At 38.3% G+C, this 23,913-nt stretch overlaps 2 protein-coding genes across 2 annotated transcripts in view; both read left to right on the forward strand.

Annotated features, from left to right (window-relative positions):
• Positions 1-11,527: 11,527 nt before the first annotated feature.
• Positions 11,528-12,028, forward strand: LOC131254337 (uncharacterized). Its single transcript, XM_058255325.1, has one exon. The coding sequence runs from the start codon at positions 11,528-11,530 to the stop codon at positions 12,026-12,028; it is 501 nt and encodes a 166-aa protein (XP_058111308.1).
• Positions 12,029-13,309: 1,281 nt separating this feature from the next.
• The window catches only part of LOC131253503 (alpha-soluble NSF attachment protein-like), a 31,439-nt gene continuing 20,835 nt past the window's right edge, over positions 13,310-23,913 (forward strand). Inside the window, exons 1-2 of the mRNA XM_058254529.1 lie at positions 13,310-13,461; positions 14,011-14,162. Of these exons, the coding sequence (XP_058110512.1) occupies positions 13,408-13,461; positions 14,011-14,162 (206 nt within the window). The 5' untranslated portion in view covers positions 13,310-13,407. The remainder of the gene's footprint in view (positions 13,462-14,010; positions 14,163-23,913) is intronic.

The following is a 23,913-nucleotide window of genomic DNA, read 5'->3' on the forward strand; positions in this document are numbered from 1 at the left end:
TGTCTTTTTACCATCCAACCAATTTATTAGGTCATGTAGACGTGGATGAAGTGAAAACACAAATATCAGCTTGATCCGAAACTTCTCCAACTCCCAAGAAGTTTTTAATGGTGGACGTTCAATCCCCACCTTGTGGTCCAATTAATCCTTGGACCTGCCTCTTTTTCTGGCTCACACCTTAAATGATCTGAAAAGTTAATGGATGGTGTGGATCAAACACATAAATCATGGTGGGGCATAAAGAAGTTTTACATGTTAAAAGTTGATTTTGTACTATGCAAACAATTCAAAGAGAAGAAAATTTCCGTGTAATTTTGGATGCAAATTTTTTTTAGTAGAAAAACTTATGGGGCGCATTCCACGTTCACTATTAAGCCAACTCCTATCAAGGAAAGAATTCAGCGAAAAACCATATAGTGCTTTCCTTCTTTCGCGTTAACAATGCATTAACAAACACCACTAAACACGGAACATTTTCCCAATTTCACGTTAAGTGCAAAAAATCAGTGTTAACAAACAGGCCCTTAAGCTTGTTGCAATGTTCATGTGAAATCCACTCAAACCATTAGTTGTGTAATCCCACCCAAGGCCAAATACCAAAAAGTAGGCTGATTTGTGATTTAGATGGGCTTCATGGGAGGAAACAGTTGGGAGAGCACTATGCCAAAACTGTGAAAAAAGGACGGTTTAAAACCGTCTCAAATGACTAAAAAGGACAGTTATGGACCATCGCATGGGCCGTCAAATTTTGACATGTCATATTACTTAAAGGACGGTAAAAAATCGTCATTCTTATTGACGAAAAAAGGACGGTCATGGATCGTCTCTTATGAGCCGGGCCGTCCTTTAAAAGGATAGTCACGAACCGTCTTTAAAAAGGACTGTCATAGACCGTCTCTGATGAGCCTTCAAAGGACAGCCATGGACCGTCCTTTAAAAGGACGGTCATGAACCGTCCTTAAAAAGGACTGTCATGGACCGTCTCTTATGGCCCTTCAAAGGACGGCTATGGACCGTCCTTTAAAAGGATGGTCATGGACCGTCCTTAAAAAGGACTGTCATGGACCATCTCTTATGAGCCTTCAAAGGACGGCCACAGACCGTCCTTAAAAAGGACTGTCATGGACCGTCCCTTATGAGCCTTCAAAGCACATTTTCAAATTTGAGAGGATCAATATACACCTGTTACAATATATTTCATCGTATTCTTCCTGATATACACCTGTTATATAATATATTTCATCATATTCACATTCATATCTATCTAAACCCAAACTAGGTAAATCCAACATAAACTACATTCATCCAAACATCAACTACATCCATCCAAACACAAACAATCTTATCCACATTACATTCATCCACGCATAAATACATATAAGTTTAACATCATAAATAAAAAAAGGAAAAAAATCAGCAACAATTTTCTATCTTTCATCTGAAAAAAAAATATTAAACCAACAAAACATTATAATTCAGAATCATGAAGAATTGCATAAACTTCTTCCAAAAAAGTGGGCACTTTTTAAAAATAAAACTGATCATTAAAATAGGTTTAGGTTTAGGCAAATAATACAAAAAAAAGTGTTTCAATTCAAGTTAATAGAAGCAACAACAAAAATTAAAGCTTTGTAAAAAGGGGCATGTGTTAAAAGGGATACATTCTTGTTTCTTGCCATGTGATTGGGCTACAATTCAAGTTAATAGAAACAACAACAAAAATTAAAGCTTTGTAAAAAGGGGCATGTGTTAAAAGGGACACATTCTTGTTTCTTGCCATGTGATTGGTCTACATTATTACAGCAATTGGGTTTGGGTTTGGGATCGGGTTTAGGCTTGGGTTTTCAAGTTTAGGTTTAGATTTAGGTTAGGTAGTTGAGATTAGGATTAGGTGTAGGTTTAGGTTTAGGCATTTGAGAATACAATTAGGTTTTAGGTTTAGGTTTACGTTTTAGGTTATAGGTTTAGGTTAAGGTTAGGTTATAGGTTATAAGTTTAAGTTATAGGTTATAGGTTAAGGTTTAGGTTATAGGTTTTGGTTTAGGTTTAGGTTATAGGTTTAGGTTAAGGTTTAGGTTTAGGTTATAACTTATAGTATATAGGTTATAGCTTTAGGGAATGGAGAATAGGTTAAAGGTTAAGGTTTAGGTTTAGGAAATCGGGTTCGGGTTCGGGATCGGGTTTATGTTTGAGTTTTCAAGTTTATGTTTAAGTTTAGGTTAGGGAGTTGAGATTAGGATTAGGAGTAGGTTTAAGGATTTGAGAATACATTTCTGTTTTAGGTTTTCGGCTTAGGTTTAGGTTATAAGTGCAGGTTATAGGTTTAGGTTTAGGTTAGGTTATAGGTTAAGGTTTAGGGAATTGAGAATAGGTTAAGGTTAAGGTTTAGGAAATCGGGTTCGGGATCGGGTTTAGGTTTGGATTTTCAAGTTTAGGTTTAGGTTTAGGTTAGGGAGTTGAGATTAGGATTAGGTGTAGGTTTAGGTCAGGGATTTGAGAATACATTTAAGTTTTAGCTTTAGATTTAGGTTATAGGTTATAGGTTATAGGTTAAGGTTTTAGGTCATAGGTTTTGGTTTTGGTTTAGGTTTAGGTTTAGGTTATAAGCTATAGGTTTAGGGAATTGAGAATGGGTTAAGGTTTATGTTTAGGAAATCGAGTTCAGGTTCGGGATTGGGTTTAGGTTTGAATTTTCAAGTTTAGGTTTAGGTTTAGGTTAGAGAGTTGAGATTAGGAATAGGTGTAGGTTTAGGTTTAGGGATTTGAGAATACATTTAGGTTTTAGGTTTAGGTTTAGGTTATAGGTTATAGGTTTAGGTTTAGGTTTAGGTTTAGGTTATAAGCTATAGGTTTAGGGAATTGAGAATAGGTTAAGGTTTAGGTTTAGGAAATCGGGTTCGGGTTCGGGTTCGGGTTTAGGTTTGCGTTTTCAAGTTTAGGTTTAGGTTTGGATTAGGGAGTTGAGATTAGGATTAGGTGTAGGTTTAGGTTTAGGGATTTGAGAATACATTTAGGTTTTAGGTTTAGGTTTAGGTTATAAGTTAGTTTAGGTTTAGGTTTAGGTTAAGGTTTAGGTTTAGATTTAGGTTATAAGCTATAGGTTTAGGGAATTGAGAATAGGTTAAGGTTTAGGTTTAGGAAATCAAGTTCGGGTTCGGGATCGGGTTTAACTTTGCGTTTTCAAGTTTAGGTTTAGGTTTAGGTTAGAGAGTTGAGATTAGGATTAGGTGTAGCCTTAGGTTTAGGGTTTTGAGAATACATTTAGGTTTTAGGTTTAAGTTATAGGTTATAGGTTTAGGTTTAAGTTTAGGTTTAGGTTTAGGTTTAGGGAATTGAGAATAGGTTAAGGTTTAGGTTTAGGAAATCAAGTTCGGGTTCGGGATAGGGTTTAGGTTTGGGTTTTCAAGTTTAGGTTTAGGTTTAGGTTAGGGAGTTGAGATTAGGATTAGGTGTAGGTTTAGGGATTTGAGAATACATTTAGGTTTTAGGTTTAGGTTTAGGTTATAGGTTATAGGTTATAGGTTTAGGTTTAGGTTTAGGTTTAGGTTAAGGTTTATGTTTAGGTTTAGGTTTAGGTTATAAGCTATAGGTTTAGGGAATTGATAATAGGTTAAGGTTTAAGTTTAGAAAATCGGGTTTGGGTTCGGGTTCGGGTTTAGGTTTGCGTTTTCAAGTTTAGGTTTAAGTTTAGATTAGGGAGTTGAGATTAGGATTAGGTGTAGGTTTAGGTTTAGGGGTTTGAGAATACATTTAGGTTTTAGGTTTAGGTTTAGGTTACAGGTTATAGGTTTAGGTTTAGGTTTAGGTTATAAGCTATAGGTTTAGGGAATTGAGAATAGGTTAAGGTTTAGGTTTAGGAAATCAGGTTCGGGTTCGGGATCGGGTTTAGGTTTGGGTTTTCAAGTTTAGGTTTAGGTTTAGGTTAGGGAGTTGAGATTAGGATTAGGTGTAGGTTTAGGTTTAAAGATTTGAGAATGCATTTAGGTTTTAGGTTTAGGTTTAGGTTATAGTTATAGGTTTAGGTTTAGGTTTAGGTTAAGGTTTAGGTTTAGGTTATAAGCTATAGGTTTAGGGAATTGAGAGTAGGTTAAGGTTTAGGTTTAGGAAATCGGGTTTGGGTTCGGGATCGGGTTTTGGTTTGGGTTTTCAAGTTTAGGTTTAGGTTTAGGTTAGGGAGTTGAGATTAGGATTAGGTGTAGGTTTAGGTTTACGAATTTGAGAATACATTTAGGTTTTAGGTTATAAGTTTAGGTTTAGGTTTAGGTTTAGGTTTAGGTTTAGGTTTAGGTTTAGGTTATAAGCTATAGGTTTAGGGAATTGAGAATAGGTTAAGGTTTAGGTTTAGGAAATCGGGTTCGGGTTCGGGATCGGGTTTAGGTTTGCGTTTTCAAGTTTAGGTTTAGGTTTATATTAGGGAGTTGAGATTAGGATTAGGTGTAGGTTTAGGTTTACGAATTTGAGAATACATTTAGGTTTTAGGTTTAAATTATAGGTTATAGGTTTAGGTTTAGGTTTAGGTTATATGGTTTCGGTTTAGGGAATTGAGAATAGGTTAAGGTTTAGGTTTAGGAAATTGGGTTCGGGTTCGGGATAGGGTTTAGGTTTGGGTTTTCAAGTTTAAGTTTAGGTTTGGGTTTGGGAGTTGAGATTAGGATTAGGTGTAGGTTTAGGTTTAGGGATTTGAGAATACATTTAGGTTTTAGGTTTAGGTTTAGGTTTTAGGTTATAGGTTAAGGTTTAGGTTTTAGGTTTAGGTTAAGGTTAGGTTATAGGTTATAAGTTTAGGTTATAGGTTTAGGTTTAGGGATTTGAGAATACATTTAGGTTTTAGGTTTAGGTTTAGGTTATAGGTTATAGGTTTAGGTTTAGGTTTAGGTTATAAGCTATAGGTTTAGGGAATTGAGAATAGGTTAAGGTTTAGGTTTAGGAAATCGGGTTCGGGTTCTGGATCGGGTTTAGGTTTGGGTTTTCAAGTTTAGGTTTAGGTTTAAGTTAGGGAGTTGAGATTAGGATTAGGTGTAGGTTTAGGTTTAGGGATTTGAGAATACATTTAGGTTTTAGGTTTAGGTTTAGGTTTTAGGTTATAGGTTAAGGTTTAGGTTTTAGGTTTAGATTAAGGTTAGGTTATAGGTTATAAGTTTAGGTCATAGGTTTAGGATTAGGGATTCGAGAATACATTTAGGTTTTAGGTTTAGGTTTAGGTTACAGGTTATTGGTTTAGGTTATTAGCTAAAGGTTTAGGGAATTGAGAATAGGTTAAGGTTTAGCTTTAGGAAATCGGGTTTGGGTTCGGGATCGGGTTTAGGTTTGGGTTTTCAAGTTTAGGTTTAGGTTTAGGTTAGGGAGTTGAGATTAGGATTAGGTGTAGGTTTAGGTTTAAAGATTTGAGAATACATTTAGGTTTTAGGTTTAGGTTTAGGTTATAGGTTATAGGTTTAGGTTTAGGTTTAGGTTAAGGTTTAGGTTTAGGTTATAAGCTATAGGTTTAGTGAATTGAGAATAGGTTAAGGTTTAGGTTTAGGAAATCGGGTTCGGGTTTGGTATTGTGTTTAGGCTTGGGTTTTCAAGTTTAGGTTTAGGTTTAGGTTAGGGAGTTGAGATTAGGATTAGGTGTAGGTTTAGGTTTACGAATTTGAGAATACATTTAGGTTTTAGGTTATAAGTTTAGGTTTAGGTTTAGGTTTAGGTTTAGGTTTAGGTTATAAGCTATAGGTTTAGGGAATTGAGAATAGGTTAAGGTTTAGGTTTAGGAAATCGGGTTCGGGTTCGGGATCGGGTTTAGGTTTGCGTTTTCAAGTTTAGGTTTAGGTTTATATTAGGGAGTTGAGATTAGGATTAGGTGTAGGTTTAGGTTTACGAATTTGAGAATACATTTAGGTTTTAGGTTTAAATTATAGGTTATAGGTTTAGGTTTAGGTTTAGGTTATATGGTTTCGGTTTAGGGAATTGAGAATAGGTTAAGGTTTAGGTTTAGGAAATTGGGTTCGGGTTCGGGATAGGGTTTAGGTTTGGGTTTTCAAGTTTAAGTTTAGGTTTGGGTTTGGGAGTTGAGATTAGGATTAGGTGTAGGTTTAGGTTTAGGGATTTGAGAATACATTTAGGTTTTAGGTTTAGGTTTAGATTATAGGTTATAGGTTATAGGTTTAGGTTTAGGTTTAGGTTATAAGCTATAGGTTTAGGGAATTAATAATAGGTTAAGGTTTAGGTTTCGGAAATCGGGTTCGGGTTTAGGTTTGTGTTTTCAAGTTTAGGTTTAGGTTTAGATTAGGGAGTTGAGATTAGGATTAGGTGTATGTTTAGGGATTTGAAAATACATTTAGGTTTTATGTTTAGGTTTAGGTTATAGGTTATAGGTTTAGGTTTAGGTTTAGGTTTAGGTTATAAGCTATAGGTTTAGGGAATTGAGAATAGGTTAAGGTTTAGGTTTAGGAAATCGGGTTCGGGTTCGGGATCGGGTTTAGGTTTGGGTTTTCAAGTTTAGGTTTAGGTTTAGGTTAGGGAGTTGAGATTAGGATTAGGTGTAGGTTTAGGTTTAGGGATTTGAGAATACATTTAGGTTTTAGGTTTAGGTTTAGGTTATAAGCTATAGGTTTAGGGAATTGAGAATAGGTTAAGGTTTAGGTTTAGGAAATCGGGTTTAGGTTCAGGTTCGGGATCGGGTTTTGGTTTGGGTTTTGAAGTTTAGGTTTAGGTTTAGGCTTGGGAGTTGAGATTAGGATTAGGTGTAGGTTTAGGTTTAGGGATTTGAGAATATATTTAGGTTTTAAGTTTAGGTTTAGGTTATAGGTTTAGGTTTAGGTTTAGGTTATAAGCTATAGGTTTAAGGAATTGAGAATAGGTTAAGGTTTAGGTTTAGGAAATCGGGTTCGGGTTCGGGATCGGGTTTAGGTTTGGGTTTTCAAGTTTAGGTTTAGGTTTAAGTTAGGGAGTTGAGATTAGGATTAGGTGTAGGTTTAGGTTTAGGGATTTGAGAATACATTTAGGTTTTAGGTTTAGGTTTAGGTTTTAGGTTATAGGTTAAGGTTTAGGTTTTAGGTTTAGATTAAGGTTAGGTTATAGGTTATAAGTTTAGGTCATAGGTTTTGGTTTAGGGATTTGAGAATAGGTTTAGGTTATAGCTTTAGGTTTAGGTTTTGGTTTAGGTTTAGGGATTTGAGAATAGGTTTTGGTTATAGGTTTAGGTTTATGTTTAGGTTTAGGTTATGGGTTTAGGTTAAGGTTATATGTTAAGGTTAAGGTTTTCGATTTTGGATAAGGTTATAGGTTTAAGTTTTGGTTAAGGTTTAGGTTATAGTTATAAGTTTTGGGATTTGAGAATAGGTTTAGGTTAGGTTATAGGTTAAGGTTTTGGGAATTGAGTTTATGTTATAGGTTTAGGTTATAGGTTATAGGTTTAGGTTATAGGTTTTGGGATTTGAGAATAGGTTTAGGTTAGGTTGTAGGTTAAAGTTTAGGGAATTGAGTTTAGGTTATAGGTTTAGGTTATAGGTTATATGTTTAGGTTGTAGTTATAGGTTTTGGGATTTGAGAATAGGTTTAGGTTATAGGTTAAGGGTGTGGTCCCTGCGAATACAGATATAAACACGGCCTGCTCCAATTGGCCAGGCCCTTCCAATGCTATTCATAGGAAATGGACAACTTCATCATGGTCATAACAGCGGTTCCCACTTTCAAGGGACCCCCGCTCAACATCCGGATAGCTCTGATGCACATCCGGGTCTGCTCCATCAATTTCAAGCAAATACAGATATAAACACAGCCTGTCCAAATGGCCAGGCCCCTCCAATGCTGTCCATAGGAAATGGACAGTTTCATCATGGTCATAACAGTGGTTCCCACCTTCCAGGGACCCCCGCTCAACATTCGGATAGCTCCGACGCATATCCGGGTTTGCTCCATCAATTTCGAGCTAATATATTTAAAAATAATATAAATATATCTAAAAACATCTGGATACCTGGGGAAGGCCTCCCACATTCGTATTGTTGCTTACTCATCCCATTGTCTACAAGCCACAATCGACCAACACTTTCTATCGCTACCTGTACTCTGAAACCAACACATATATAACTGGAAAACAATATAAGGAATAAGAAAAAGTGAATTTACCTGTACACATCATTGTTCGTGTCTATGGGAGATTGGAAAATGTGTATGGTGACAATGACAACCAGGGGTAACAAAAAGTTATTAAGATAGTGATTCTGGAACATCGTACACATGGATGATGTATATTCGTCACAATATGGAGCCGTGAAAACATGTAACAATATGTTTCGTGTGACATCCACTCCGTCCATCAGGTGAGCCCTCTACATTTGTGTACTGGGCCAAAAGTCTGACAGATCAACAACTCAGGTGAGACACAGTAGGGGGACGCGGATTGCGTACTACCCCTGCCTCCGAATGGGCAGGTCTGTAGGCGGGCCCATCATGATGTATCTATACATCCGAACCGTCTATCCATTTTCTCATATTATTTTAAAGCATCAACTAAAAAATGAGGCATATCCAACGCTCAAGTGGACCACACCAAATAATAAGCTTGGTTGCGTTAAAATGCACAAAGCATTGAATGTCAGTTGCATTAAATGCAAGAGTCATCTATGGTGTGATCCATTTGATCATTGGATCTGCCTCATTTTTGTTTTGATGCTTAAAATAACCTGAGAAAAGGGATAGACAGTTCGGATGTACAGATACATCACGGTGGGCCGGCCCACAGACCTGCCCGTTCGGAGCTAGGGACGGGCGGGGGTAGTACGCGATCCGCGTCTCAGCAGGGGTAGGCTCCATGTGTAAGATTGAAAATGTGTAAGATGTTCCAGAATCACTATATTAATAACTAATAAGTTCCAGAATCACCATCTTCATAAGCAGAATATGGTCTAGCAATTAGGCAAAAACCCTGAAATGGCATGCATTCAACTTTGAAAGCAATCCCAATTACCTTCAAAATTGCAATCTGTGCTCTAATTTGCATCCAAACCCACAATTTCTACGAAAGAGAAATGATTTGCAGGGCTCCTACCTTCAAAGTTGGCTCCTACCGTATGAATTGTTATTTACCCATATTATAATAAAGAGAAATGTAAACCTTTTTTGGCAAATACCTCTCTTTATTATCTATCCATACGGTTGTAATTAGGTAGGAGCCAACTTGTTTTTTTAATAGTTTGTTAATATCATTTGCAGGGCTACTCATGCCACCAATGCTGTAACATTTGCAGGTCATCACTCGTCAAAAGCTACACTACTCTTCATACGAGGTAAGGGGCTGTTTTAGGCGAATGTGATGGTCAATCTGTATGGGTTGTTTCTTAGATTTTTATAACATTCATGGCTATCAAAAGCTCTTCATAATCTATAGTTAATGTTGTTCTCTCATTTTCAAGAGCATAGACCCAATATGAATGTGTGAAGCTTCTACAGCTTTCCTTTTTTTGGTACACTAGTAAACCTGGATCACTCACACATGCTACACTCTCTGTTTGTAGGCAACTAGACAAGCAACTAGCTAGGTGGAGTTGGTTGTTAGTTACCAATACATGTTACTGTTACACAAAAGTTACATAACAGAGGAATACTACTTGTAGCCACAAGACATGAATGCCCACATGTGCCATCTTTGAACAGATGTATTTGCCATCAATCTGTCTCCATGCAGTGTGTAAAGTGTAGTAATATGTAATTGTTAAGAGTGTCAGTGCTTGGCATACTGTTCTTCATAGATTATCATCTATCTAATGGTTACAGAAAGGGCCAAAGAATACAAATTTGGAAGAAATAAAGTACATACCTGACTGGAAAATAATGAATTCAGGACTATGACAGGAAACTTCTCAGAATTCAGTAAGGATGTAGTTGTTAGTCCCATGTCCACCACTTGACCTTCAAAAGAAATTAGGCATGTTGAAAGTTCATAAACCATACATGAGATGCAAATTCTATACATTGTTATGTTTCTTTCTAAAATTCTGAGAAATAGGATGCAACCACTTGTAACAATAGTGGAGTTCTAAAATTCTGAGGAATAGATGCATGTCCATTGAAATGGTTGTTGCTATCTGCTCCAATACCAAATCAGTGGAAGATGCAGACAATTATTACAAATTAAACCTGAAATTCCTCGCAAGCAAGCATACACAATCACACTTAGAATACCAATCTGGAAATTGTCATGGGTAACTGCTCTAAGAGTTGTACTAATCTGGAAATTGTCATGGGTTACTGCTTTAAGAGTCACCAGATTGTGTCACGTGAGCTTGTGATATATCTGAAAATTGCCTATTGTCTGTAATCAATGGATGATGCATCACTTATGATTTTGTTTCACCGATTGCTCTAATAGATCAACATCTGAATCTTAAACTTGAAAACCTTTATGGCCTTATTTTGTAATTAATCCAATGCATATATACCAAAAAAAAAAAAGAAGTCAATCCCGTTTTGTAAAATCAACCTAAACCTCTGGGTTAGTAGAAAGGTTATCTTGCCTGCATCAAAACTAGAGAAGAAGAAGTTCCCATGCAAAAGACCCTGATTATAACACAAGGCACAACATAACATATTTTCCTGAGGTGGCTGCTCATGAAGGTATTCTCTGTTTCTAGTCTTCTTACGGTCAAATCTTCTGGCTGAAAAAAAAACACATAAACTAGATCTACAATCAACAATTAAAACCCTAACATTTCGACCAGATCAGAGTTATGAAAGTAAAAAAGAGCATGATTAATCCATAAACATCCCAAGATCCGAGCTAACGTTAGGGCAAAAACACCCCTACTACAGTTGATGCATCTCCGATTTGAGGCAGTTTTATAAGACCTACTACAGGCGATGCCTATATTCTTAGATTGAAAATTTCAAACTGCCCAACTAAACAAAATCAAAACAATTATTATTAAATGCTCAGCTATACAGAGGCGATTAAAATCTAATGAAAAGACATCAAGTAGATTTAACCAGATCATTGAAATTATGGGTCTCATAACTCACTATGAGTGGAGCATCTCAAAAATCACACTGATCAAGTAATCCTTACTATCTGATTGATGGCTATCAAGTAGATGGTCAAAAGTAAATAGTGAGTAGTCCAAATTTGAAGGTGTTAGAAATGGGAAAAAAAATTTACATCATCATCACAGTTGAATATCGAGTGTGCGTGTGGCATGAGTGTGTGGGGTTGTGTGTGCGTGTGTAAAAAGTTAAAAAAAAAATAATAATAATAATAAAATAAAATAAAAAGAATCCCATACAGGCTGATTAGGGATTTCAAATCCCAAATCCAGCCATTAGTGTTTTCTGATTTGAATCCCCAAATCAGAAATTAGGGATTTCGAATCCCAAGTCCCATATTGGGGATTCCAGTCATATACCCCATAATCCAGTTGAAATTAGGGATTTTTTGCATCATCTCTTCGTCTCGATTGTTGTCGACCTAAATAAGTCGATCTGGAGGGTGGATAAGTCAGGATTGTTCTTGGTTAAATCCCTTTATTTCCTTGTGCGTGGAGGCGGCCATCAAATGGAGCTGAGGCATTCCAGGTTCATTTGGCATTATGATATTCCCCCAAAATTTGCTGCTTTTGGGTTTTTGGTAGGGAGAAAGAAAATCCTTACTATTGATAGTCTTCAGAAGAGATCAATGATTCTCCCCAACATTTGCCTTTTGTGTATGCATAATGAGGAGATTGTGGATCATCTTCTTATGCATTGCTTTTTTGTGAGGTTGATATGGGCTGATATTCTTGGTCGCTTCCAAATTCTGCGGTCTTTCTTGGAGTTGGTTGATCTTCTTTTGAGTGCTTGGCATGGGGTTATCCTTGGAAAAGAGAAGAAATTGCTTTGGAGTTTATCTTTGCTCGCTATTTGGTGGGAAGTTTGGGAAGAACTCAATGCTAGGTGTTTCAATAATATTTCAAAAGTAGCGGAAGGATCTTCTCGAAGGGCCAGAGCTTTGGTCATTGAATGGACCTCTTGTACTCCTAAGCTAACCGGATGTAATTTGGATTTTCTTGGGCTGTAATTGGGTCGCTTTCTTGGCACCCCTCCTCCTTCCTTTTTAATAATAGTTTCATCATCTTCTAAAAAAGAAAAGAATAAAATGCTACTTTCTAACTAAGTTACATAAACCATAGCAAGTCGTCCAGATTGATCCAAGTCCTTGTAAATGAAGAATGCACATTTACTTTCTAGCTGTTAGCATCGGGTGTTCTTTTGGACATGTGGCCACCATATTGATCCAACAATCAACTGATCTGATTGTGATCCACTGTGGGCTGCATTAACAGCCATTCTGAAAACTTATTTGTATCCCCTGTACCTACCATAAACTTAATACTTTCTAATACTCATTTGTAAATTCCCTTCATAGTCTCCACCTCCACCTTAGCATGCTAGAAAGACTGTTAGTAGCATTATGTTACTACATAGAACCTAAAACTAATGGAATGGATGAAATGTTATCAGTAAAAACAATGAAATATGAATAACTAGTCAAGAATGGCATGCTCGTACTGTTATCCATGTCCTAAAATTTGAGAAATGGGGTGTCCTGATCCTATTCTTATAACCATTTACCCAAGAGTGCTCTATTTCTTTGTCTTGAATTACTGACACCAGTGTCTCCTCCCCTCTTTTGAATTGCAAACCTCCAAGTCTCCAACTACTCCCTAAGATGTACGGCCTTCTCCCTTGCAATTCTTGTTCTTCCCATCCATTTCTGTTTCTTCCTTATATTTCATCTGAGAACCATCTCAAGATGCTAAATCTCATGATTTGCTAAGTTATCGGCCATGGCATATGCTATACGTACATCGATCTTTCAACTGAGGTCCATGGTTTGGAAATCATTAGCCATAACATAGAACTCACACTTGTAAAGTGTGGACAATTCACTAGAGCAGGAGGTGCTGTAGCAACACCAATTGCAAAAGAGGGTAAATTGGTGGAAAGGGTTCAAGAGATTAAGGTGAGGACTTCCTCTCGTAGTGTCTCCATTATGCATGTATCAAGGTAATTTGCTTCCATTGTAGATTCCTTGGAGTAGGAAAGATCACTAGACTTCCCCTTTATATTTGGGTGTGTATACACCATCTTGATGAATCTTTTTGCAGTCACCCTCTTTCTTGTTGATTAGTTCATTTAGTTGCCAATAATAAGAAAGTTCCATGGTTTATCAAGTCTGCAGCCACAAGTTACTTCCCTCCAAATATGTACGAAGAAACTCTGTTTCCATTCTATCCATTTTAGCTGCTTCTCTTTCATCATAAAAATATCTATAAATGAAACACATTTTCTTGCACTGATTTTATTTATTTTTTAAAGATTTTTTTCTTGCACACTGATGATATTGGGTGTTTTTTAATCTACTCTGCAGAAGCTATATCTTGCTTAAATCAGGCCATGAATCTGTTCTTGGAGATTGGGAGATTAAACATGGCTGCAAGATACTGCAAGGTAAAGTCTTTGCTGTGTTTGCAACTTATAACTTTTTGATCTGAAAATGTGTGGAAATATTTATTTCAGTCTATCATATTGGGTGGTCCTTTACAATCAGTTTCGAGTTCCTCAGTGGTAGATTCACAAGAGTTTCAACACTAGGTCATGGGTTCAAGAATCCATTGTGGTGAAAAACCACTGTGGTGTGAGTGCATGTGTAAAAAAAAAAAAAATGAAAAAAAAGTTTTGAGTTCCTCTCTGCCTGTCTGCTGGATTCTGAGTGCTTTGATTCAAGTACTTCTTACTGTAATTTAATTGTAACCATATGTTCCTAAAGGACCTAAACCTGTCATGGTAAGGGAATTGATATCACCCACTCGATTGATGTATGCCATTTTTGTTTTGGAATTGAATTAGTAGAAGGTGGGTATAGTAGCTCCCATATGGAAAATTCTCTGTGACCAATATTTATGCATGATATGTCCCTCGCTGCAACATTATTTCTTAATATGGAGTTGATAAAGGTTTATTAACAGGCTGATTTGGGTTCTGCATCTTAATGTGTAGGAAATTGGTGAATTATATGAGACTGAACAAGACTTTGAACGATCGATGGATTACTTTGAACGTGCAGCCGATCTTTTCCAAAGTGAAGAAGTGACTACATCTGCAAACCAGTGCAAGCAGAAGGTTGCACAATTTGCTGCTCAACTGGAACAGTAAGCTCACTCTCTTCTAGCTGCAAATCTCTTCTTTGTAAGGTTATACAACCTGTGTCTGACTATGACACATGGTTACTATAGTGAGGATTTTTTTTTGGGTGTGCGGCGAGAGATAAACAATGCTTAGATTTCATTGCAAAAAGGAGACAAACATTATCCAGTTGCAATGGATAAGTGTCACCAACACGCAAGGAATTCCAGGATGCTCCTTCCTTGGCCAAACAACTGGCCTAGGAATTGGCTTCAAAGCAATAAGATTGTAAGAAACCAATTGCAAAGACATCAGCCGTTTAATTTCATGTAGAATATATTGCCACTTCCAAGGAATTGGCCTAGATTTTGAGACCCATACCATAGCGCTCGTGGAATCACCCTCAAGGAGTTGATAAGCTGCAGACTGGTTTTCATTGCTTCCAGTTTTCCACTTGGCTAGAGTTGCCAACCTGTAGCAGACCTGGAAAGTCAGGTCAATTAAAACTTTGCCTGTGGATGAAGCACAGTTTTTATCATACTCCTTTTGACAGCTTAGGAATTCATATATGGAGTAGGGTTCAAAGATTTGCATTTTGGATGTTGAATTGAACCGAATTGCAACCCAATTCAAACCAGAAAAGATAAATGTTAATCCCCAATGTTTGTGTTATGTGCATGGAAAGTGCTGAATCAGTGATCACCTGTTTATTCATTGCCCATTTGTCCACATGGTTTGGTCTAGACTTCTCAGGATTTTCAGCATTCCGTGGGTGATGCCAGATTCAATGGCAGATTCGTTTATCTCGTGGCATAGGGTGAGTCTTGGGAAATAAGAAAAGGGTTGTGTGGAGATTGGTGCTGTTGGCCGGTCATTAGACCCTTTTGGGGGAATGGAATGGTAGATGTTTCAAAAATACGAGTGATTGAGCGATTGAGGTCTTCAGTAGGGCGAAGATTTAATTGGCAGAATGGGTCACTTGATTAGACGCTTTAAAGGATTGTAATTTATTTCTTCGATCGGGTTGTAGTTTTTTGTACCATCTCGGTTCTCTTTTTAAAAAGTTCTATTGTTAAAAAATAGAAAGAAGGGATTTTAGGATAATCTGAATGGCGTGATTGTCGCACCATGGCTTGCCCCTAGTTGTATCAATGAATACAGTCCTAATCGACTACAGGGCATGCCGTGTGCCATTTAAAGCTTTGGACATTAGCAAAACCCTATGTCTGGGCATGCGTGTGGGCAAGGTCTAGGAGTTCCACTAGCATATAACTATTTCACTATCGCAGAGATTTCAATGAAATTGAACAGAAGATACCATCTTTTCTCAAACTAGTTCTCAGGAATTTTTTATCAAAGCATTTCTTGTCTCAAGAGGGTAAAAGTCAAAATGATGTGAATATTTTCTACCAACATGGAATCGTCCACCCACACATCCTCTTACCATCTTCAACCTTATGTGTCCTTAAAAAGCGAGCCTTACTTTTTTAGGTCAAGTCTCACATGTGGGATCTTATCTAGATGCGGAATAGGCCCACGGATCTGTCTGTGCATGGGACATGGCGATCAGGGGTCGGATAGCTTACCTAGCTGAGACGCCGCCATGGAAGCCGGATAAGAATACCAGAAATCCTGTAGAGCTTAGGATCTTCCTCTCCTTCACACCCTTTCTGCAATTCACAAGATGGGACTCGAATTTCTGCTGTGGTGTAGGATTGGGGACCCAGCTCTCTTTTATAGAGTCTGTGGAGAGGGAGTTTGAAACCCATCACAACTCTCTCTCCCATGCTCCACGTTGTAGCATCCTAGTTCAACTCAAACTGCTGTCTGCGTAAGACAGCTATAGCATTCCAGCCCTAGTACGCAGAGCTGCGCAGATAGACTGCGCAGCACATCACCTGAAGTGGGGCCCACTGGTCTACTCAATCATCCAGTCCAACTGATAACAATCCAGACCGTTGATCAGTGAGGCCCACTAAATAGAGTTCTTACATTCTCCCACTTGGGCCTCATTGAGCAACGTCAATGATAGTCATATATATAATAATTTTGTAAACAAGTTTTGATATTTTTTAAGAAAATATCTAAATAGTCAACCAATGGAAAACAGTTGGACAATATGAGTAATGCTATTCAATCTGGTCCATCAAAACAGTCAGTATCGAAACGCGGTAGTCATCACAACATTTAATTTAGGCGAAGTGAGTCTAAGCGCGATCACAAATACTTTCAATCTTAACGACATAGATCACGAACTAGGAAATGTGGTATAAGGATTACACACTTTAGTGTGATAATATGTGCCTATCCTTAAGAGGTCCTGAAGCTTTTTCATGTCTCCAACGAGACACAACTGTAGTTCCACTTATTTAAAAAATTTGCGCATATATATAAATAAGCAGAAATAAATCTTTATATCAAAATCATCCAAACAAACCGTATAAAACGAGATCTCTAAGTGTCTGTGAAAATCAAAGTACGCTCAACTCCCACTAACTGAAAACATCTGTGGGATCAATGACTCCCATGGATGTTACATGCTCCTGAAATGGCGTGATAGGGAGCCCTTTAGTGAGCGGATCTGCAATCATCTGCTTAGTGCCGATGAATTCCACGGACACTTGATGATTCTGAACCCTTTCCTTTACAACAAGATACTTGATGTCGATATGCCTCGACCTTGACGAATGCTTGTTGTTACTAGAGAAGGAAATAGCAGCCGAATTATCGCAAAATATTCTCAATGGTTTCGGGATATGCTCCAGTACCTGCAAACCTGAGAAGAAACTCTGTAACCATAGTGCCTGATTAGATGCCTCATGGCAGGCAATAAATTCAGCTTCCATAGTAGATGAGGCTGTGGTAGATTGTTTCACGCTTTTCCACGACACAGCTCCTCCCACCATCATGAAGATGTATCCTGAAGTAGACTTCTTAGTATCGACGCAGCCTGCGAAGTCTGCATCTGAATATCCGATCAACTCCAACTGATCAGACCTTCTGTATGTGAGTCCGAAGTCTTTTGTTCTCTGAAGATACCGTAATACTTTCTTTGCAGCTATCCAATGTTGCATTCCTGGATTAGATAGATATCTTCCCAACATTCCAGTGACAAAGGCAATGTCCGGTCGCGTACAGACTTGAGCATACATGATGCTCCCTACTACTGATGCGTACGAAAATTCTTTCATTCGATTCTTTTCTAAATCATTCTTTGGACACTGAAATAAACCAAATTTGTCGCCCTTCACAATGGGCGACTTTCCTGAAGCACAATTTTGCATGCCATACCTTTCGAGTACCCTAGTAATATAGGCCCTCTGTGACAAGCTGAGCAGTCCAAGTGTTCTGTCACGGCGAATCTCAATGCCGATGACGTAAGAAGCTTCACCAAGGTCTTTCATTTCAAACCTTTAAGATAAGAATTTCTTGGTGTCGCTCAACATCCTGGTATCACTGCTAGCTAACAGAATGTCATTAATATACAAAATCATCATAACGAACTTACTCCCACTGGTTTTAATGTAGATGCATTCATCTGCAGTATTTTCTACAAAGCCATATGAAGAAATTACTTCATGAAACTTAAGGTACCACTGCCGCGATGCCTGTTTCAACCCATAGATGGACTTCTTAAGTTTGCAAACCAAATGTTCTGCGCCAGTAGCTACAAAACCTTCGGGCTGCAACATGTACACATTCTCATTCAGATCTCCATTGAGAAATGCAGTCTTTACATCCATCTGATGTAACTCTAAATCCATATGAGCTACAAGAGCCATTATGATCCTGAATGAGTCTTTCTTGGATACTGGTGAGAAAGTCTCCTTAAAGTCAATGCCCTCACGTTGGTTAAAACCCTTGGCAACAAGTCTGGCTTTATATCGTTCGACATTACCTTTGGAGTCCCGTTTGGTTTTAAATATCCATTTACAACCAATCGGCCTTATTCCAGTGGGTAACTCTACAAGATCCCATACTTTATTGTCCTGCATGGATTTCAACTCATCTTTCATGGCATTAAACCAACGAGAAGGATCAACACTTTGTTTGACTTGTGTAAAGGATTCAGGATCCTTTTCCACCCCTATGTCAAAGTCGTGTTCCTGTAAGTATACGATGTAATCGTCTCGATTTACAGGCCTTCTCTCTCTTTCAGATCTTCTCAATGGTTCAGCTTGTTGGGTCTGATCTTGATTTTCCTCATCAGTGGTTTGTATATGAGGTTCTACGTAGTGCTTTGCAGTGACTGCAGAATCGACTGCATCATTAATGTCCACGTGATCTGGATTGACTATGACAGGAGTCACAGTCCTTTGTTCCTCAAATACAAAATTTCTTATGTTCGTGCTCCCACTGTATTCAGTGTCCTCAATGAATCTGGCATTCCCAGTCTCAACAATCCTGATGGAGTGGGAAGGACAGTAGAATCGATAACCTTTTGATCTTTCTGGGTATCCAATGAAGAAACAACTTATGGTTCTAGGATCAAGCTTCTTTTCATGCGGGTTATAAATTTTGGCCTCAGCAGAACAACCCCAAACATGTAGATATCGGAGACTTGGTTTTCTCCCATTCCACAACTCAAAAGGAGTTTTGCTTACTGCTTTGCTGGGAACCCTGTTTAATATATGAACTGCGGTTTTGATCGCATCACCCCACAGAGATTCTGGTAATGTTGAATTGCTGACCATACTTCACACCATATCCATAAGGGTGCGATTACGTCTCTCAGCAACTCCATTCTGCTCTGGAGTACCAGGCATAGTGTACTGAGCAACAATGCCACAATCCTGCAGGTATTTAGCGAATGGCCCTGGATTGCGTCCTGATTCGTCATATCTGCCATAGTATTCACCACCACGGTCAGATCTGACAACTTTAATTCTCTTATCGAGTTGATTTTCAACCTCGGCTTTATAGATTTTAAAAGCATCCAGGGCATCCGATTTCTCACTGATAAGGTATAGGTACCCAAAGCGAGAGTAATCATCTATAAAGGTAATGAAATATTTGTGGCCACTCTATGAGGTGGAGAGAATGGTCCACAGATATCTGTATGTATAACCTCTAATAGATCTACACTCCTGGTTGCACCTTTCTTTCTCGTTCTAGTCTGTTTTCCTTTTATGCAATCAATGCATACTTTATAGTCAGAGAAGTCTAGAGAATGCAAAATTCCTTCTCGCACAAGCCTGTCTAATCTCTCACGAGATATATGGCATAGCCGCCTGTGCCACAACATGGAGGAATTCTCATAGTCTAGTCTTCGCTTAGATCCCACTACATTTCCATGCAAGGTATTAATATTATAGACGTGAGAGGCAATCAAGTCTAACTGGTATAAGTTGTTTACTAAAGAGCCGGTTCCAACTTTAATTGAATTGAAGTGAATACTAAAACTTTTATTTCCAAAGTGGAACGAATATCCCAACTTATCCAAACAGGAAATTGAAACTAAATTGCGCCTTATAGACGGCACACAGAATGTATTTACTAAATTCAAAAAATGACCAGACTTCAACTTAAGCTTATAGACTCCTATTGCCTCCACGTCAACTTTGACACCATTGCCTACGTATACTGAGCGCTCCGCATCAGTTGGTGGCCTGGCCTGTAGTAATTCCTGCATAGAAGTGCATATGTGAATAGTAGTTCCTGAATCTATCCACCAGGAATCCACTGACACATCGGTCAGATTAGATTCAAAACAGACAAGAACAGAATGATTACCTTTCTTTATGAGCCAATCCTTAAAACCTTCGCAGTCTTTCTTTAGATGACCCGTCTTTTTACAAAAGAAGCACGATTTGCCTTTAACCCGTTTGCGTTTAGATCCATTTCCAGATTGATTCTCATGGTTTCCAGATGGAGGACCAGAGAATCCATTATTAGAACCTTGTTTCCTCTTCCTTTTACCTTTATTCCCTTGCCCATGCCCTTGTCCTGAAGTCACCATATTAACATTTTGAACTTTTATCATCTGTCTGATCCTGTCTTCTTCTTGGACGCACTGAGTGATGAGTTCATCCAATGACCACATGTCCTTCAGAGTGTTATAGTTTACCAGGAACGTGCCGAATTGGGGAGGTAGGTTGTTCATGATCAAATGAACCAGTTGATCATCAGTGAGTACAAGCCCTAGAGCACGGATCTTAGAAACAACTTCGATCTGCTCTACAATGTATTCACGGATGTTGCCTTTTCCATCGTAGGACGAGCGAGTCAATTTATTCAGAAGAATGCCTACTTCAGATTTATCAGATTTCTTGAATCGTTTTCCCATTTCAGTTAGGAAAACTTTAGCCTTATCTGTTTCAGGCATGGCACCCTTCATCGATTCAGAAATTGAATATTTAATGACTTTCAGGCATGTATCATTTGATCTAAACCATGCAACCCATCTATTATATTCAGCTTCAGTAGCATTATCAGATGGCTTTGGCGGTTCTGGTGTTATCAGGGCAAGATCTAATTGAAGACAACCCAGTACAACTTCGATGGCGTTCTTCCATTGAGTATAATTAGACCCATTTAAGGCAGGGACTTGATGCGTATTAGTTGGAATTGAGACTGAAATATAAGAGATATACATATACTCACATTAGTTCATAGCTTCACAAAAGTAATGTTGTGAATGTAAACAGATATCAGGCAAAGTTAATCAATTCAGTTGCTAAGGGAGGCATCAACTGAATCTTCTAAGATGAAGATGGGCCCAACCATCACATCTTAGTGAGAATCTGTCACATCATCATCATTCCTCCTGTGGGAGGTAATAATAATATGTTAGTGATCCTCCTGAACATGAAGCTGAGTGATGTAAGTCATGTAAATTTGAGACACTCAACACCTATGGGTGAGATGAGTCTTTCAGTTTTACATTACCAGCACCATTTACTTCACCCGTTCACTTGACTGCCAAACGGTAATCGTCTATGTTTTCGTTACCGTACGCATGAAAACGTGAACGCAACTGTATGCAATCTTTCTGATCCCAATGTTACAAGTCTGTACTTGTAAAGTTTTCATCGATTGAGGTCACTATGGTGGCTAACACAACCAAAACCAAATCTACAAATATAGACTTTAGGATTGCTATTATAATCCTGCCTCTCTATGGATTATATCTTCATTATTCTGATGCGGTCCATAAGTTAGTTGATTTTGACCTTCTGAAAATCCTTAAAGTGAAATAGGTTTCACATCTTATATTCCAACGGTCCATATCAATACTTAAAGATGGGTGATGGGCCTAACTATAGGGCCGAATCAAAGCTATTATTTGATCTGTACTAGTTTAAATGAGCGAAACTAAATCATGCTACTGTCATTCAAATGATAGATGGACTATATATCCTGATGGGCAGATTCATGTATGGTTGTTCATTAGTTGACCAGATCAACTCAAAATCTAATTATAGATGAAAAATAGACAGCCCATATCAAAATAGACAGCACATAACTCCTTGAATGTAACAGGTTAAATGCTCTTGATTGAACATGTAGATGGTTCATACCAAAATAAAATTTAATGTTGCTGTGGGAACCAGATACTAGGATTGATGGGCCTAGAACGATATTAGGGCCCATCAATCAACAGCCCGTAACCTGAAAACTCCAGTCCGGGTCCTATATTGCAGGCCCGTCTTTTATAATCTCAATAGCGCCCTAGCTCTTCTCGAGGCCATCTCCGAAATTTTTCTCACGGAGAGGGAGAGAGAGAGAGAGAGAGAGAGAGGGAGAAAGATGGTGGTGAGCCATGGCACTGTAAACGGTGTCGGAAACGGCGGTGGCCGCGGCTGCCATTGGTGGACATGAAAGCTCGAGACGCTGGTAATGGCTTCGGAAAGAGGGAGAAAGATGGTGGTGAGCCATCACCTTCGTCTAGCCGTGACGCCGTTCGTCAATGGCCGCCGATCCATCAGGTCAAGGTAAGAGATGAGGTCCGATGGGATAAAATCCCTAATATATTCTGAATCTGGGATTATGGAATTGAAATCCCTAATTTCTGATTTGCATAAAGGGTCTCGAATCCAAGTCCCTAATCTGAAATTCTGATTTTAGGGATTGGAAATTGAATCCCCTAATATTTTAATTTGGGGATTCGAAATCGAAATCCCTAATTTATTCTGGATTTTGGGGATGGGAATCTGAAATTCCCAATTTGGGATTTGGGATTCGAAACCCCTAATTGCAAAATTTGGGGGTTCCGAATTGAACAACCCAATTGATCTCTGAATTTGGGGCTAATTTGGATTTCCCCTAATTACCAATCTGAGATTCGAAAGTCTAAACCCCTAATAGGAAGTTGAATCTGAAATTCCCAAATAGGGATTCTGGTTTTCGAAATCTCTAATTAATTGCCGTATACAGGGTTCGAAATCCCTAATTTTGTATTTCGGATTAAAATCCTTAATTTTGCTATTTCTAGATTCAGTGATTTGAAAATCCCTGATGCTGATCTGATATGGGATCCAAATTAGAAAGCCCTAATTGCTGTATGGGTTTCGAATTTGAAAGCCCTAATTGTTGAATTTGATCATCCATTCCTATGCACATTGTCTCTGATACCAAATGTGGGATCTTATCTAGATGCGGAATAGGCCCACGGATCTGTCTGTGCATGGGACATGGCGATCAGGGGTCGGATAGCTTACCTAGCTGAGACGCCGCCATGGAAGCCGGATAAGAGTACCAGAAATCCTGTAGAGCTTAGGATCTTCCTCTCCTTCACACCCTTTCTGCAATTCACAAGATGGGACTCGAATTTCTGCTATCGTGTAGGATTGGGGACCCAGCTCTCTTTTATAGAGTCTGTGGAGAGGGAGTTTGAAACCCATCACAACTCTCTCTCCCATGCTCCACGTTGTAGCATCCTAGTTCAACTCAAACTGCTGTCTGCGTGAGACAGCTATAGCATTCCAGCCCTAATACGCAGAGCTGCGGAATATTTTCTACCAACATGGAATCGTCCACCCACACATCCTCTTACCATCTTCAACCTTATGTGTCCTTAAAAAGCGAGCCTGACTTTTTTAGGTCAAGTCTCACAAACTAGCTATATCCATCCAGATGAAAGACTTCTTAGCTCTATTCACCACCCCGGGCTGCTATCCCCTCTTCTACTCACCATATTTAGCTTCAATAACTTTCCTTAATGAAGATGTTCCAAAGGGGGTGCATTGGAGGTGTTAAGAAGGGATAGGTGGATGTAATGGGATGGGCATTGATCTAAGATGTATTTGAAGAAGAAGAAGAAGAAGAAGAAGAAGATACAGCCTAAACTTTCCTATGGTTGTGTATGGGATTCCACACACATGGTTTCTTCTGTATAAAATCCTACAGACATGGTTTGTCAAGAAGTATAAATAGAAAGGATTTTTTTAGTCTGCCATTGACGCAGGGATGGGTGTGATGAGGTCGATCACCGTCTTCCTCAAGGGGATAACTACTCCGAATTCAGGGAGCGTCTCTGGACTCCTCACAGAGATGCCTTGAATCCACAAGGAAAGATAGAAACTAGAAGTAATTCTAGAAATCAAAATTTCATTAATGGATAATTTTCTAATGTGTATGTGTCCCTGTTACACCATTAATATAGAAAAAAAAAAATTTCGTAATTACCAAAAATAGCAAAATCCCAACTCTAATAAAAATCCTAATTCTAATAAAACTCTTCTAAAACCTAATTTCTAAAAATAAGAATTCCAAATAAACTTTTACAGAAGAGTCCTATCATGATCACAAATTATTTTTTAAAAAGAAGAAAAATCT

The sequence above is a fragment of the Magnolia sinica genome, chromosome 8 (assembly GCF_029962835.1).
Source record: "Magnolia sinica isolate HGM2019 chromosome 8, MsV1, whole genome shotgun sequence".
NCBI classification, from domain to species: domain Eukaryota; kingdom Viridiplantae; phylum Streptophyta; class Magnoliopsida; order Magnoliales; family Magnoliaceae; genus Magnolia; species Magnolia sinica.